Genomic DNA, 19,056 nt, shown 5'->3' on the forward strand with positions numbered 1-19,056 from the left:
GCAAATTAGCAAAGCATATAATACAACGAAACGCAGAATGACTGAATTACCACAGTGAAGGAAAACCACCACAGGTAAATGGTCTTTCCAGGGAGTTTCAGTCTATGCACCTTGCAGTGGCAACAAGCTCAATTTTGTGCTGAGTGCAACAGATAACTCAGCCAGACATGAGCACATCAAACGGTAGGCAAGTGGCAGACATGAATTAACTGAGGTTCGATCTACTGTTGGCTACGTGACTAATATCATCTGTGAAAGCCACTTGGTAAAAGAAAGCACGTGCAGGCATAGGGAGAGACGGTCAGTGCAGCCCAGGTGGAAGTCCAGAAGCAGGCGACAAGAACAGCCTAGGGAGATACTGAGGGGAAGCCAGCAGGATATTCAGGCGAACGTGCAGGTACGGCATATACACACAGGTACGACCACCAGTGCCACAACCCCAATCAAAGTGATGGGTTCAGCAGGTGCAGCCTGAAGGGAGGGTGAAGGCAGCTGATACACTGTGTTCTCCCCAGGCTGTTTTTTACGGGTGCACCACCCGGCAAGAAATAGCCTACCTCCCGGCACTTTGGGAGCCTGCAAGTGGGGGCAGTATCTGGGAGCTGTATAAAAAGGACTAGATCCTACAGACTTTGCAGTTTTTTCATAATCCGATGACTGGGCCACTAATAAGGAGAGGAGAATTAATATATAAAATTTTATTTCAAATCATTATAAGGTCAAGGTTTAAAACATATTATTAAACAAATGTAAATCGGAAATCCACAGTGCGCCCACAAGCAGCCCTTCCCCACAATATCACACAAGGCTCACCTAATCCTTAAAGAACACAATATGTAAAAAATTGGATAAAGTGGAAAACAAAGCGCTAGACATATAAATAAAAAATAACGAAAATCACTCGTCACACCAATATTCATAGAGACTTTTCTGAACGTATCACATATACTTAATGTTCATGTATCCAGAAATAATGGATATTTGTCCGTTATGTTCCTTCCGTTCTGATGCAGGGATAACCTTTTCCTTATAGATTCCACTGTTTCTATTTTTCTCTCAGGTAAGTTTAAACCGGAAAAAGAAGAGATCAAAACAAAAGCTCATGGACCAATATACACTTTGAGTTTTAGATTCAGTCAAATTCAATTTTCACTCCCAAGTTCTATTATATCCCTTGAGGTGGCGTACCAAAACTCACAAGGATCAATATCGTGTTGTGGATATAAAGGTATCTTTTCCTCACATTTCTTAACACACTTATAGTATAAATTCAATTAAAATTCACTTCCAAGTTATACTGCTAACAGAGGGAGACATACACTTCATTGGACTGGATAGAGTTTTACCACTTGCTTGGCACTGGGTCTCATCATTTTTACACATAGGGAGTCTACGATGCATCTTCATATTTAAATTGCTATTAAGGAATCTGGTTACATTTATTGGTTGAGAAACATCCATCTGATCGTTCCAGCAAAATCATTATAAGAACTACTTGGCTTTTAAGAGCCTTTCTAGGAATTTCTCCCTATCAAGGGACAGAAAATAAGCTTATACCACTGAGTGTTCTCACCAGTTCCATATCATCAAGTGTTTGTTCAGACCAGTTCCATTTTTGTCCCGTGTCTGGTATATTGTAAAGGAACAAAATATCCAGGAATGGCTAATTTGACAGCGTGAAAGATACCTTTATGTGCAGTAATGGACATCTATCTGATGTAAGTGAGGCACGTTGATACGTATGGTGACTGTGAAGGCTTTTTATCCTGTTGGGTGAAGAGGTGTGAGGAAAAGATACCTTTATATCCACAACATAATACTGATTTTTGTGAGTTTTGGTACGCCACCTCAAGGGATATAATAGAACTTGGGAGTGAAAATTGAATTTGACTGAATCTAAAACTCTAAGTGTATATTGGTCCATGAGCTTTTGTTTTGATCTCTTCTTTTTCCGGTTTAAACTTACCTGAGAGAAAATAGAAACAGAGGAATCTATAAGGAAAAGGTTATCCCTGCATCAGAACGGAAGGAACATAACGGACAAATATCCATTATTTCTGGATACATGAACATTAAGTATATGTGATACGTTCAGAAAAGTCTCTATGAATATTGGTGTGACGAGTGATTTTCGTTATTTTTTATTATTTTTTATTTATATGTCTAGAGCTTTGTTTTCCACTTTATCCAATTTTTTACTTAAAACATTTTTTTTATTGTGAAGGCCCCCACCCGGCTACTTCTTGATGCCACCTGGCTGGAAAAATTTTCTGGGGAGAACACTGACACTTGAGGAAGGAGCACAGGAGTGAATGTGCAGAAACTGGTCACCGGTAGGGGTAGCGGGCAGAAAGAATCTTGTAGTCACCGTCAGAGATCGCCACATCGGGACCTGCGGGGGTACAGTCAATAACACAGGTAGGCAAAGTTTCAGCCACAGGTGGGGTAAGAAGGGACACTAGCATAGCTTGAAAGACCTCTGTTCAGCTACAGAAGATTTGCTCCACTAACATCAAATGTGATGACTTGACTCCAGTGGAATAGTGTAGCTCCAGTTTAACAGCAAGTGTAATCGCCATCTCACACCAGTCCAACAGGTAGAATGTAGTGTATTCTGCCCAAGTGTGGAAATAAGGAGGATGGAGGGCGATTACAAGACCACGATTAGGAGCTGTTCTAAAAAGCAGCCATGTTGGATGCCCCGCCCACCAGAAGTCAAGAAGAGAGTATTTTAAGAATAAAATATTTTACTTTGGAAATCTAATGCTGATTTTTTTTTTTACATTTTTTTTTTTTTATTTGCTGCTTTAACTTTTTGTACATAAATATAGCAAGATTTACATTGCAGTAACAGCTGTAAGAAGTGTTTTTAAATTTTGGTGCATCTAATGTGGCAGTATATTTTAATGTTAAAACATGATCTCGTATAGAAGAGCACTCAATACCACTGCATCATTGTAGATATGTGCACTTTTTTAAATATTTATTTTAATTAAATTCAAATTCTTTAGATAATTTTATTTTCAGAATTATTTGGCTACAATATTATTAAACTTGGAAGAAGCAACAGGTTATCTTAACATTCACTTTCTAGGAAGACAAAAACGGCATTTTTAATGATAAGGACTCAAAGTTAATCATGCAAGTCTTTGGCTTCTGATATACTCAATACTGCTGCTGCTTTAGAATGATGACAGTACTACATGTTAAACTTATGGGCACCACACATGTTTCAATACCTATATGGAATCAAAGATGGCAATATTATATGAATGCTTGATTCTTTTACCATTCTATCTGCTTCCACTTAACTCTCATTTTTTTTTTTCTGACTAGCCATCTTAATCCTTAGACAAAGGGTAGATGAGTTTTACAGCAGCGATGGGGGGGCATGTGACCTGAGGGCCAAGCCTTTACTTGCTGCCTCCAACTCTTCCCTGCTTTATGATTCATGATCAGTCAGCCCCAGCTCTTGTCCTATGTTTCACCAAAACTCTAAACATAGAGTTTGTGAAAGCTGAGGAATGTTTTAGGAGAAGGGGAGGTGTGTGGAGTACATTGGTTATATGCAACCCCATATGGTTTAGGAGGGTGAATGGGCACTTAGTGCCGTATCCAGTTAGTGCAATAAGCGCTTTTCAGCATGAAGTTTTCGCCAGTGACGTCATTTCGCCAGACGAAAACTTTTCCCCATATTCAATTCCAAAGACTTTTCGCCGGTGCTTAAAGTCTGCGTATAAAAGGTAAACTGTATCAAAAAAAGCCTTTAGATCACCCTAAAAAAGTACTTTTGTTTTGGGGGTGAAAAAGTTAAAAGTGCCTGGCCAAACTTAAAAACTAGCTAAATAGACTCCAGGGGGTCCCCCAAGTATGCCCCAGCTGTTTTTTTGTTTTGTTTGCAGGTGTTTGCTGAAGGTGCATTTTTTAAAACTTCACTGTAGCGATTTTTTTTTGTACCCCAAATTTGTTGGGACTTCTTAGTTTCACCAAACAATAAAGCTAAATACTATTCTTCACCACTTATGCAAAGACTCAAAATAGCACCTGTTGATACCATTTAAGTTCCCTAAATAACTTCAGCAGGGCTATTTGGGGGTATCCATAGTGATCCCTCATGTCATTGCATCAATTGGGGGGGGTGTCAGGCTGATTTCTCCAAATCTGACAGTACTTTTCACTTGTTTTCGTTTTGCCGGGTCCCTTTTTCTTTGATTTCGAATTGAATACGGGGATAAGTGGCGACGAGCGTGATACTTTTCCGGATTGAAAGCTAGCGATGACTGCAAAAAACTTGGCAGCGAGACTTTTCGCACCTAATTGAATATGCTCCTTAGGGAGGGAATGTAGGGGGATGGATGTTTGAAGACAGAAATACAGATTAGAACAGCATCAGTTTTTAGGGCTCTGCAGCAAGCCAAGCTGTTGCTTCACCGAAAACCCGTGCAAGTACAGTCAGACAATGCCACGACAGTGGCTTATTTAAACCGTCAAGGAGGAACTCGAAGTCAGGCAGCAATGATAGAGGTGTCACGCATTCTGACATGGGCGGAAGGCCATCTACCAGCCATATCGGCGGTGTTCATTCCAGGAGAGCTGAATTGGGAAGCAGACTTCCTCAGCCGTCACGTCGTGCATCCAGTGGAATGGTCTCTTCACCAAGAAGTTTTTCAGCCCCTAGTGGATAAGTGGGGCCTTCCAGACGTGGACCTCATGGCTTCTCGACTAAATCACAAACTGCCACTGTACGGGTCCAGGACAAGAGACGCCAGAGCTCTCTTGGTAGACGCTCTGTCAGATGGACCTTCCAGTTTGTGTACCGGTTTCCTCAAATCTCACTCCTTCCTCGAGTAATTCAGAAATTCAAATGATGGAGGCACGGTCCTGCGGGTGGCTCCAGCATGGCCCCTACGTCCATGGTACTCAGATCTTCGGAGTCTCTCCATCGATACTCCGTGGCTGTTGCCTCAACGTCCAGACCTGTTGTCTCAGGGACCTTGCCTCTACCCAGATCTGGGTAGTCTTTCTTTGACGGCGTGGCTCTTGAGACATCACTCTTAAAGTCCAAGGGTTTTTCCGGCCCTGTGGTTAACACCATGCTCGGAGCACGTAAACCTGCTTCTGCTAGAATTTGCCACAGGGTATGGCATACCCATTTTGAATGGTGTCATCCAAACAATTATGACCCACATGTGTTTAGAATACCCAGAGTGTTGGCTTTCCTGCAAGCGGGTTTAGACCTTGGTCTCCACCTTGCTACACTGAAGGTACACATCTCGGTCCTTTCAGTGTGATTTCAGCAGAGGATTGCTCCTCTTCCTGACTTCCGCACATTTCTGCAGGGGGTTCTTCGTATCCAGCCTCCCTTTGTCCCTCCTGTAGCGCCTTGGGATTTGGCTGTTGTCCTTGGGGCCCTCCCTTTGAACTACTGGGGTCAGTGGATCTCAAATGGCTTACTGCCAAGACTGATTCTTCGGTCCTTTGCTTCCGCCAGAAGAGTTTCTGATTTAGGGGCTCTCTCTTGTCATTCTTCATTTCTAGTTTTTCACAGGGACAGGGCAGTGCTTCGAACTCACCCTGGCTTCCTTCCTAAGGTGGACTCTAGTTTCCACATTAATGAAGAAATTATTGTGCGGGCCTTTAATTCCCCAGACCTCTCGGCAGTTGAGGCCTCATTGGATATGGTATGTGGCCTCAGGATTTATGTGGATCGTACCAGTTCTCTCCAGAAATTGGACTCCTTTTTTTATTCTTTTATGGTTTCCACAAGAGAGGATGGCCAGCCAATAAACAAACTTTTGCTAGATTGCTTCGCTTGACTTTCTCTGTATCTTACATTCATGAGGGTCTTCCAGTCCCGCCCTCTGGTACTGCTCATTCTACTCGGTCTGTGGGCCCTTGATGGGCAGCTAGTCGTGGTGCCTCGGCTGTACAGCTTTGTAAGGCGGCCACGTGGTCTTCTATCCAGACCTTTTTGAGGTATTATGCCTTTGATAGCTTTGCCACTCAGGATGTTTCCTTCGGGCGACGGATTCTCCTTTCTGCACAGGAGAGTCCTTGAGGGTACTGCTTTGGGAATCCCCAAGGTTTCCTGTGGACCTTCTATGGACCCTGAAGAAGAAAAGTAAAGATCTGGTAATACCTTAACTTTATCTTTTTTTTCTATGAGGCCCATAGGGTCCACAGGGCGCCCACCCTGACACACCTGTGCTTCAGATGGGCTTCGCTCTGGTCTCCGGTTTTCCGTCTCCTGTTTGAGAATGTGATTCTAGTGTGTTCCAGACTTTCTTCTCTCTCTTATCCTTCTCCGGCCTTTGGCTTGCTACGTAACTGAGGAGCCTCTGGCCCGGGGGCGGGGTATAGAGGGAGGCCCCGTTGCATCCTGGGAGAAAAAATTTAACTGCGTGGTGCCCGGATGTCTTCGCCATCACCTATACCCCCAAGGTTTCCTGTGGACCCTATGAACCTCATAGAAAAAGAGGTATATGGTAAGAACTTACCTTTGTTATCTACTTTGAAAAATAGTGTGCCCCAGTTATTAGAGCGCTTTTTTTTTCTTTGTTTCGTGACACACCTTTTAACAGTCACGGTTTTCAAAGTGTATCTTATTTAAAAATTACTAAATTTGCATAAAATAGTATTTCAGTTTTTGTAGTTTAAGTGAAAGAAAAAAAAAATACATTTACTGTTACTCTGTTTAAAGTTTGTTTGTATTGTTCTTTTAAGTTTAGTGCATAAGAAGTTGCTAATGCCTCTGACAGTTTTTTTTATAAATTTGTATTAAGGTCCTTATTCAGAAATGGACACTATAGCAACAGCTGCTGCGTCTTTGTATGCGGCAGCTGTGCCAAAATGTTGGAAAATCGCAGGAGGCGTATTGTGTAAAAAGACACCCACTGCATGCTTCTGTGCTCTGCTGTGTCTGAAGACGAAGCATCAGATCAACTGTGTAAACATTGGACATCTGAGTAATTCTCAGGTTAGGTTGATAAAGGAAAAAAGGTGCACTGGTCGTATATATGTATGTATATGTGTATATGTGTGTGTGTGTGTGTGTGTGTGTGTGTGTGTATATATATATATATATATATATATACTTATCATTACTTCATTATTCATATTAAAAAAACTGAATATTAAATCATTTATATAAAACATCAATTAGGTGAAATATTCTTATTCTGAAAGTAAATGTCGGAGAATGTATGGATAGATAACTATGAAGAATTGAGTATATTATCTTTAACATTAATTGCTCCTATAGCACTATATCATGGAATCTTCCACTGTGCAATCTATTATTGTTTGCAAAGATTCCTGTAGAACAATATAACAAAGCTTCATAAAGATTGGGGGCAAACTAATTACAGAAGGATCGCACATGTTCTTTAACTTGATTGTATATATTATTAGAGGGGTATAGTATAGGAAATAAAGTAAGCAATGTTTAATTGGGATAGCTATAACTAGAATATTGCATTATAAAAATAGTATTGCAGAGAGCAGCTCAGTTGGAGAAATAACCAGTGTATTTGGTAGCTCTGAACAGACACTTTATCATTCTATATTTAGATACAATTACCAGGCAGATAGTAACAAAATTGTTATACAGGAATCTTTGCAAACAATATTAGATTGCACAGTGAAAAATTCCATGATATAGTTCAATAGAAGCAATGTTATAAGAAGATAATATACTTAATTCTACATAGTTATCTTTCCATACAGTCCCCGACATTTACTTTCAGAATAAAGGCCCCCATTCACGGCACGATATACGTGCCGATCCGACGGATCGGCACAATATAGGTGCTTTATCGTGCTGTGTTTGGGCACGATATCGTACCTGAGATCGTGCTGCGCGCTCCCGCGGGGTCTTACATCGCATCCCCAGGTCTTCCTGCAAAACCATCTGATCTGGGATGCGATGTACGATCGATCCCATTCAGATGAAGGAGGGGGAAGCTGGCATATTGTGCTGTCTGCGGGGACCGCACGATTGCCGGCGGTGACAGCACGATCCGTCTGCCAACGGATCAGCAGTCGCCATACACGGTGCATTGGACCATGTATGGGCACCTTAAAAGATATTTCACCTAATTGATGTTTTAGATAAATTATTTAATAATTATTCTGTTTTTTAATATGAATAAATAATTAAAAGCAATGTGTTTTATATATATATACTGTATATATATATATGACCATTTCACTATCCTTTTTTCCTTTCTGAACCTTGCTAGTAACTATAGTGGGTAGCACCTCTTCAATTAGAATAATTACTATTTACGTAATAGAACTAGAAGCGATGGTCGTCAACTGGTGCGATTGCCCTTTTTCTGTATAACACTAACCCTCAAGTTACTCAGGATCTCTGGTGAGAAAATGTCCTGGAGCCAGTGAAGCTGCGTCCAAGGATGCAGCCACTGGCTTTGGCACACAAACTAGAAAACGAGGACGACATGCCCCCATTTTCCGGAGCACTGCCATTGCAAAACAAACACCAGCAGCATTTCAATCATGTTGCGGCATTTGAGCCACTGCAACCGCTGTCACAGAAATAAATCTGCACATGAGCAATGCGGCTCCTGCCAATGTACAGATCTGTAAACACCACAGATGTACTTAAATATTGAATTGTCGTACATCTATGAATTTTGCCCTTGGTTTTTTGCAAACCACACTACTCTAGATTGCCAATGTTTCTCTATATTATCTTTTATATTTCTAGTCTGAGCTTCACCAAGCCCTATGTTTACCTGTCAAAAGAAGTACTTGGTTTGTATGGAATTGCTCACATATCAATATTAGGTGTAGTGGTACGGTATCATGATCATATACTATAAGTACACATGAGGTCTAGCGACATGTTCAGTGGCCAGAACCCATAGCCCCTAAAATAACCAAGCACTCAGAGATGGCAGAAACAATTTCCTGAATTTACTGCACAGTAGACTAGCATAATATTGTGTTAAACGTAGACTTTCTCTACTACCCTGTGCAATTAAAAAAGTTAAAAGCAGTTAGATTTAATAATGCTGACTATGGGCCTAATTTAGCAAGGATCGCATTTGCGTATGCGGGAACCAGCCACTGTGATCGGGACTGTGATCACAGAGACTATGCAGACCCATCGCAGAGTGATTGACAGGAAGTACCGTTTGGGGCGGGTTTCTGAGTAAAGTCTGACCTTGTGAAAGTGTGCGTGAGGCTGCGATGGTACTCTTGTTACCGATGGTTTAGTCTTGCTAAGAATTACTGATGTGTATAAGGTATGGTGGGCGTCCTTATGTTGTGCAGTGGATTAGCATACTATCGCAATGAGACTGCATGCGTAAACGCTATTGCAATCGCAGTTGCGATCCATGTTGAATCAGGCCCTATATGAATGGCTCCAGCCTTTTTGAGGGGACAGACCTGTCAACGCAGATATCCGAAGATTCGTATTTCAATGGTTTAACACTTAAAATATTGTATTAAATAATGCAGAACTTTGGTGTAATTATGACTAAGTACAATTATTGGAATTCTGCACAGCATGAGGTAACCCTCCCCCCCCTCCCCTCCCCCCTGGTGATTGCATGAGTACTGTCTCTATAGCATGCCCAGATTAGCTCTCTATATTAAATAGTTTTTATTTTAAAAAAAAACATCCCTTTTTAGGGTTTTTTTTTTTTTGCTACTCTATAACTGTAGCTGATGTGTCACTAATAATAAAGCAAATGTTAAAATAATGATTTCAAACCTGAAACACCCCATAGTTTTCTATAATTTAAAGAGTGCACGAAATTAACCAAATAAATACGCAACACCTTTTAGTTCATATTTCTGACATTGCATAATAAGTGTAGCATAATAAAAATGAAAGTTGGTATTTACCATGTATGGTCTATAATATAGTATTTCTAAAAGGTTGAAAGAAAAAGAGCATCATATGTTATTAAAAGATCATTTTAATATGCAAACAGATTAAAAACTTGTTTACTAATGATGGTAATCAAAACACTGCTGATTCAACAGCATAAAACATCTTACATATCATGGACAATGTAGTGGTCTCCTTCACATCAGACCAGGAACATGCCAGACCACACCTCTGCTTGTTTTGTCATCAAGACTTCATCAGATGGCTGGCCCAGTATCATACAGTATTCATTAAATAGGATTGAATAGCCAATCAGATGTATTAAAATTACTATTATAGCATATTCAGCATAATAATAAATAACATTGTTGTACTGTTTCTCCATAATCCAGTCACAAATCATATCAGTAATAGAGGGAACCATATAAAACATGATAAAACTGCACCTATTTATATACATATTAATTTAAAAGTCCCTTGTGCATTTTACAAAAAGGTAAATAGCGAATTGGTTTGTTATATAATCACTGAAGCACCATAAATACCGCAATGTTCATGATGCACATATAAACAGAACCTGCCTGGATTTTTATTACAAAAAATGGTGATCTCAATCCCTAATATAATCTTGGTGGATGCATAATATTAAGGGTAATACCCCAAAATGTCTAATGTTTAGGCAAGAGATTCAATCTGTCTCCTCCCCTTTGGTTAAGAACAATCCAACAATTTTGAGTTTGCAGAGATTACAAGCTTGACGTTGTATAAAATGTCTCAGCACACTGATTTTTCACTGAATTTTTAATATTTCTTTGTTGCTCCAAAATTCAAATTTTTGAAGTTTGCGTACTCTTTCCAACATACCTTTTTCTCACACCCGCACTTCAACTATATAATATAAAATATAAACTGCATAAATTGTATTGCAGTTAATTAACTCCTTTGATTCTGTATTCTTTATCTGAAACTCCACTCCCTTTTGAATATTTTCATTCCTTTCATGCCATGTGGGTATACTTTACAGTTTCCACAAGTATAGAAATGCCCTGTTGTAGTTAAAAAGGACCCTGGCTCGGCTTGGCTCATTTAAACACCATCTCCGATTTATCAAACGTGTGGGGACAAAACAGAATCCATGCTATTAATATACCAGTACTTATTTATTATTCTCCTTAATTCCTCATTACAAGCATTATACTGGGTTACAAAAGGACATTTTAACTTCTTTCTCCCATCTCTTGCACAGTCATTTGGAGCCTTGTATTTAATTAACTCTCTACTGTCCAAACCCCTAGCTTTTTCTGTAGCTGACAGGGTACCCTTTTTACACAAACCAAGAATAGTACACACAAACTTCTCCAAACTACTGCAATTATGTCTAAGCCTTGAGAGAAAGGCATTTTTTTTTCATTTATTGTAATGGGAACTCCTATAATCCAAATAATTGTTACTATGTACTTCCTTAAAAAAGTTGTACATATCAATCTTTCTACAATTCTCCCCACAATTCATATAACTTAACACGAGATCCAATAATTCAATTTCCATACCTTAGAATATAAATATATAAATGTTTGTGTGTGTGTATAATATATATATATATATATATATATATATATGTGTGTGTGTGTGTGTAGACCTTTTTACGGTTTCCATTTTCATCTCACCACTCCAATAACACATTAATCCTTCGCCTCTATAGTAATGCATGACTGCTATAGTAAGACATAACCTTCCCTCACTTCTGCAGTAACACCTTTCCCTCCCTCGCCATGTTGTAACACATTTGATATTCTCCCTCACCTCTGTAGAAATAAAACCTCTCCCTCACACCCATAGTAACACATTATCCTCACTCACACCTGTAGTAACACATTCCTTTCCCTCGTCCTGTGTTGTAACACATTCCCTTCACCCCATAGTAACACATTTGACATTCTCCTCCCTCACCTGTGTAGTAACACATTTTCCTCTCTCACCTCTGTAGTAACACATTTAATTCCCACACTATTTAAATAGGGTGCAGGTTCTTAGTGTGCCTTGAGGACCGAGTTTGAGAACCACTGAAATAGAGGAACCACAACAACTGTTTGGCAGCACTTGGGATAGAAACATAGAATTTGACGGCAGATAAGAACCACTTGGCCCATCTAGTCTGCCCCATTTTTAAACATTGTTACCTCAACCCTTATTGATCCTTACTTCTTCTGAAGGATATCCTTAGGTCTATCCCATGCATGTTTAAATTGCTCTACTGTCTTAGCCTCTACCACCTCTGATGGGAGGCTATTCCACTTGTCAACTACCCATTTTTTTTAAAGTAATTTTTCCTCAAATTTCCCCTGAACCTAACACCCTCCAGTTTCAGAACATGCCCTCTTGTTCTAATGCATCTTTCTTTGAAGAATGTCTCCTTCCTTTACCTTGTTAAAACCCTTTATATATTTGAACATTGCTATCATGTACCCCATTTCCCTTCTCTGCTCCACACTATAAATAATAAGATCTTTTAGTCTTTCCTGGTATGTTTTGTGGTGTAGACCTTGCACCATTTTAGTTGCCCTTCTTTGTACAGTCTCTAATGTATTAATATCCTTCTGGAGATATGGTCTCCAGAACTGAACACCGTATTCGAGATGAGGATGTACCAATGACCTATACAGTGGTATTATCACTTCTTTCTATCTGCTACTGATTCCTCTCCCTATGCAACCAAGCATCTGACTTGCCTTCCTCATTGCTTTGTTACAATGTTTGCTTGCCTTTGTCACTTGAAATAGTGACTCCTAGATCCCTTTCCTCTTCAGTAGTTTCCAGTATAGTGCCATTAATACTATATTTTGCCTTTTGGATTTTTGAGACCCAAGTACATGATCTTGCATTTTTTGACATTAAACTGTAGTTGCCACGTTCTTGACCATTCCTCTAGTCTACCTAGATCATCAATCATTTGTTTTACCCCTCCTGGTGTGTCTACCCTGTTGCATATCTTTGTGTCATCTGCAAAAAACGCATAGTTTCCCTTCAATACCATTTGCAATGTCACAAATTAAGATATTAAAAAGCACTGACACAAGTACAGATCCCTGAGTTACTCCACTGGTACCATTTCCCTCTTGAGACTGCACTCCGTTTACTACAACTGTTTCCTATCCTGCAGCCATGATCTTATCCATTCAACTATCTTTGTATCCAATCCCATGCTTTCCAGTTTATTTATCAGTCTGTGATATGGAACAGTGTCAAAAGCCTTACTAAAGTCTTGATTAGCTATATTATTATTATTATAATTTATATGGTTCCACAAGTGTTCCGCAGCTCCTTACAAATTGCATAAACAAATTGTTGACAAGCGACTTACAGAACTTTACAATACAGGACTTGGATAATATATATTGCTACATTAGCAACCATAACACCCAGATAAGCAACAGAGCATAAGTTACCAAGTGTTATTTGCCCTAGTGGTGAGTAAGAAGTAGATGAAACTAAAGTAAGGAGAAGCACAAGAGGGTAGAGGGCCCTGTTCGTAAGAGCTTACATTTTAAAAGATATATCTATGCCCCCCCTTTATTTCCTTAGTCACCCAGTCAAAAAAGTCAAAAAGATTTGTTTGACATGATCTCCCCCCACTAAATCCATGCTGTTTGTGATCCTGCAAATGGCTGGATTTGAGAAAATCTACGACTTTCTTTTAAGAGTGTTTCCATCAATTTCCCTACTACTGATGTAAGGCTCACTGGTTGGTTTGCCTCTTCCTTGCTTCCACTTTTGTGCAGTGGGACAACGTTTGCTCTTTTCCAGTCCTCTGGAATTACTACAGTAGCTAGTGACTGGTTGAATAATTCTGTTAATGGTGTTACCAGCACCCCTTTATGCTATTTTAGTGTCTTTGGATGTATCCCATCTGGCCCCATTTATTTATCCACTTTCAGTTTTGAGAGTTCTGTTAGGATCTTCTCCTCTGTAAATGTGCTTGTTCCTACCTAATTTTTCTGATTACACATGCAACTGGGATGACAATTGGTGTTTGAATATGAACTGTGCTACAGCCACGTTGAGACAGGCAGAACATTGCACAGGGGGAGGAAACATTTTAGCACTTTTCACCCCCATAGGAGTCGAATTTTGAAAAAAATCCCTTCTTTGTGGTCATGGAAGAAATAAACTCACTGATTTTGTATTCTCTGCTAACAATTTTAAAGGTTATACTTATTTTACTAGCTCCTAGCAAAATGTTTCTAGTCATGGAATTTGAGTTCACATGTTCATTGATGTGCTAATATTTACAGGACACTTGATTGTCAGACAGCACTGTAAATATATGGCTTGCTTTTTATCTTCTAGAAAATAAACAGAGTTATTTTTGTTGGCAATTTTCTCCGAGTGAATGCCCTTTCTATGAAGTTGCTTGCATATGCATTGGATTACTGGTCAAATGGTCAGCTTAAAGCGCTTTTTCTGGAACATGAGGTGGGTATTGTTTTTATTTTATCATCCTTTGAGGATTTCTGTCTATGGAAGCAGATGGGATAATTAATGACCCAGCAAAATAGATTAACTCACCTATGCATGATTAAAGAAAAATTAAAAAACGTGACCTGTTGGTGGCACTTGAGGACTGGAGTTGAGAACCCCTGGTTAAAAGTATTTAAATATTGCAATTTGCACCACTTTAAAATGGATGCAGAACAAAATGCATATGAATAACTCATGCTATTAGTACTATTTGCATATTTTTTGTGGTCTTTTTCCATCTCTACTTCATCAATAATAATAAAATATATAGGTTTAAACGGGTTGGGTATGGAATACTGACAGCGGCATCCCGACAGCCATAGAAAGTGACGGTAAGTAATTTTCTAACCCACCCTCTCCGGTGCCTATCCCTAACCTCCCCCCCCATAGTGCCTAAACCTAACCTCCCCCTCCCTGCATCTTAATCTTAACCCACTCTCCCCCTGAAGCCTAAACCTAACGCTAACCCCAATACTTCGGTATGCCAACGGTCGGGATATTGGTGCTGGGATCCCGACTCCGACTACATCCCGCTTAAACACAAATCTGTGTGTTCCCATCTGAGTTGTCTATTTCATTCACCAGCATACTTTTAAAAGGATAGACACCTAAGCAAAAGACAAATCCGTAGTGCTCCAGAATCCACTCTAAGCAATAGCTGGCCATACCTGAAAGGTTCTCTCTTAGAGACCATGTTTGGTCCTGGAACCTTGAGCATAATGTTTGTTCTTTAAGCAGAAAGAAACCACTCTTGAATAGTGCAGCTTAGCTAAACAGAGTTTGGGACAACAAATGGTGATGAGGGACCTTAAGTAGTGACTTATGAGGATTTAAACAAACTTCTAAGAGTGTGTAGTTACAGTTTGGCCTCCTTCGTTTGCATGTTGTGACCAAAAAACATGGTGGTACAATTGCAATACTCTTTCTGGGAGAAGGGATTGCAATAAGAAGGGATATTGAAAATCAACTTCTCCCACTTTTTGTAATGTTAAATTCTGCAGGTATAGACTGGGATCCATGCAATGTAAATGTGATTTTCTCATGGGAGCAGTCTCCTGTCTCGGGCATGGATTTGGACTTCAATCCTGCCCATCTCCTACCCCCTCGCTCAACAATGTCAATCAGTACTTGTTTCTGCGATTTTAGCTCTACCATGTTCATCGCCCCATCCTGTGGAATCTTTTGAAGGGAAGTTGTCAATTTTCCTCATACTCAATTTCCTCGTCAGAGGACTGCTTGTTTATTTCATATATCTGTACTGCCACATGTACACATTTATTTGCATTCACTTCAGAAACATACTCTTGCTCTGACAATGTGTGACTGTCATGATCTTCTGTAATGTCAGTGCAGGGGCATTTATTTCAAGATTATTCAATGCCTCTATCTGAAAATGTTTTCTTTCAGTTTGGGGTGTGTCCTCCACTGGGTAGTGAATTATCTTACTGCCCCTGCATTTTGGATTTGCTAGGTAGAATCTCTGTAAGTGACTCCCCCTTCTCTTTGTGAGAAAAGTTTGCCTGTCGTGGCTGCAGTTTTTTTCAGAATTTTTGCTTGTGGCATATCACTCCCCCCCTCACTTCACATTAGCTCTGGGGAGAATGCCAGAGTTCCTAAACACACACTCACTAACTCTGCTTTCATCAATAATAGGCAATAATAAATACCGAATTTCATCAATGGATTTAAAATCAATCCCTTTTAGAAGCCTCCAATCCCAGCTTTCTAAAGGCGTAACCATAAAAAACGGCAATTCATTCTTATCGCTCGACTCAGAACCAGCATATTGACCATTCAATTTCTGCTGAGCTTTTCCATATCCACGCACACCTGTTAGGATTCCAGCCAACTAAGGGGGTATTTTTCAAAGCTGGGAGAGGGAGAAAATTGCGAGAGATAAAGTACTAACCAATCAGTTTCCAATTTACATTTTGTAGGCTGTGTTTAAAAAAATAATAGGAGCTGATTGGTTGGTAATTTATATTTTCCCTCTCCCAGCTTTGATAAATACCCCCCTAAAGGGTCTATGTACTAATAATCGTAGTATTGCTGCGACTATTATGTACCTAACTCGCCGGGGATATTTTCATTTTTAATAAAAATGCCCCGGCTATGTACTACAGGGAACTCGCAGGGCGGGCGGTTACGGTAACCGCTGTCCCTGCGAGATATGTCCCCGGCATTTAGGAGAAGTCTTTCACTGAAGTGAGAGACTACCCTGGAGGAAACGGACACTGCATGCAGCTTCCGCTTCTCGGACTGACAGAGGGCTGCGTGGAGAGATCAAAAGATCTCTCTCCTTCACCTGGAGCTCCCATAGGCTTATGGTAGTTTACACCATCTGAAGGTGGTGTAAACTACCGGTGATTATTTACAATAATGGGGACTGCAATCTAAAGTCCTAATTAGCACTTTGCTGGAGATTTCTGTGAAATTTCCTGCATTGTACCATTAGTACGGAATGGGATTGAAATGCCGCCAGTTCAAATCCCGACAGTGGCATCCCAACAGGATGCAGATCTCGACAGCGACAGGTAAGTCTCCCAACCCTCCCTCTCCCCACCCTAAACCTCCCTTAGGGGTGTCTAACCCTAAACTCCCGGGGTGGTGCCTAACCCTAAATCCTCCCGAGACGCCTAATCCTAACCCACCCTGCACCCTAAACCTAACCCTCTCGGGGGTGTGCCTAATCCTAACCTCCCCCCAGTGGTCCCTAACCCCCCCCATCCCCTAGCCTAACCTTCCCTGGGGGTTGCCTAAGCCTAACATCCACTGCCAAACCCCAACCCCCGCGGCTTAGTGCTAGGGACGGCTGGTCTTAACCTCGATCGTTCCGGCATCCTTCAGAATTCCGGGATGAAGATAGGCGTCTGTATTTTGAAGCTTATCTTCAGTCCCCCGTCTGGCTTCTGGTGTCAGGATATAGACCGGCAGTATGTAGTCCGCCGGTCTATTAATTACATCCCATTAGTACATACGATCGATGCATAAAATTTCTGCATAATTTTATGTAAAAAAAACAAAACACACAGCTTGATACATAGGCTTCAGCATTTCACCACTAATTATAGGGCTCTTAACAAAGACCGGATGCTATATGCCTTGTATGGTCATGAACATTAAAATAAGTAATAACAATAGCTGCAGCATTGCCTCAATATGGATATTGGCAAAGTATTATAACTGATATTTAAACAACTAATCAGAAACTATAGCACATTCCTTTGAGAATCAGAATATATGTAAAATGATCCCTTGTAATAAAACTGTAAATGTACATAATTGCAGCTAGCTGTGCTAAATAATTTATAACTTTATTAAAACTAAGGGACATACTGTATGTATCAAGATGATTTTGACATAAAATCTGCATAATTTTATGTAGTGTACCTATGTACTAATAGCACAATTCAGGAGATTTCACAGAAATCTCTGGCAAAGTGCTAATTAGCACTGCAGGTCGCAGTCCTCATCAATGGGAACTACAATCTGACACATATGTACTAAACTCCAAAAAGCAAAGCTTTTCGGAGTTTAGCACCGGTAGTTTACACCATCTTTAGATGGTATAAACTACTGTTTCTGTGTGGGCTACAGGGGCAGGAGAGTGATCTTTTGATCTCTCCCCTGCAGCCCTCGGCCGGTCCCGGAAGCTGACGCTGTGCACATGCGCAGTGTCAGCTTACTCCTGGGAAATCTTTCACTTCTGTGAAAGACCTCCTAAATGCCGGGGATATAACTCGAGGGTTACCGCAACCGCTGTCTATACCAGTTCCCGGGACATAGCCGGGATATTTTTATAAAAAATGTAAATATCCCCGGTGAGTTGGACCATTAATAATTGTGGTAGAAACGTGATTATTAATATATAGACCCCTTACTTACAGTACATATAATTTATTATTATTATTAAAAAGCATAGCTAAAGTATTGAAAAGCTTTCTATCACTAATATAAATTGTAAAAGTACACTGAACAGTTAAACCACAAAATGTCACAGCAGCCATTTTATTTATATCACCTGTCACACCAGTTTAACTTGTACATTACCAGTTCCAGGCTCCTCTACCAGCAGCTATGTCTCCTAATTCCATTTTGTTTGCTGCATCTGTACAGTTATCCATTGCAATCTAAGCAGATCCACATTACTAATCCTCCAACAATCTGAGCAGTTTACCACACTGCTAATTATCTACAGCTATTCTGTGTAGTTAACTACTTCTGTTCTGAGCAGTTACCACTCTGCCATCATCTTAGTTCCAGCCTGTTATCCACTGCTCTCCAGTGCAGTCCTCAGACTGCTAAAACTCTACCAGTACCTGCATGCACTATCACTAAAACTACAAACTGAGCGTCCAATACCAGCATGCATTTCAAGCTACAGCCTGCATATACCAGTGTGCAGTTCCAGCTACAGTCTCTTGATACCAGTGTGTGCAGTACCTGGCACCACCTGCAATCTCTAGCATTCAGTTATATTACTATCTGCAGAGTGCTCATATCTCTAGTGTGTACAATACTGACTGAACTCATTCATCTGTGTTCCTGACACACCATCTATATTGTGCACTACTCGTATATATGTGTCCTAGGCTTCAGTTAGTGTTGCCTCCTTAGCAGTGTTTAAAGTGCCAATATGCATTCCAGAAAAACAACCTTTAGCCATTTCATTGGCT

General features: G+C 40.2%; 1 protein-coding gene across 2 annotated transcripts in view; it reads left to right on the forward strand.

Moving 5' to 3' along the window:
- LOC148442123 (pantothenate kinase 3) overlaps positions 1 to 19,056 on the forward strand; it is an 83,547-nt gene that overhangs the window by 55,500 nt on the left and 8,991 nt on the right. For both annotated transcript variants that reach the window (XM_088464213.1, XM_088464214.1), the window contains exon 7: positions 14,210 to 14,335. In XM_088464213.1, the coding sequence (XP_088320339.1) occupies positions 14,210 to 14,335 (126 nt within the window). The remainder of the gene's footprint in view (positions 1 to 14,209; positions 14,336 to 19,056) is intronic.

The sequence above is a fragment of the Taudactylus pleione genome, unplaced genomic scaffold (assembly GCF_031769625.1).
Source record: "Taudactylus pleione unplaced genomic scaffold, aTauple2 ptg001609l, whole genome shotgun sequence".
Taxonomy (NCBI): Eukaryota; Metazoa; Chordata; class Amphibia; order Anura; family Myobatrachidae; genus Taudactylus; species Taudactylus pleione.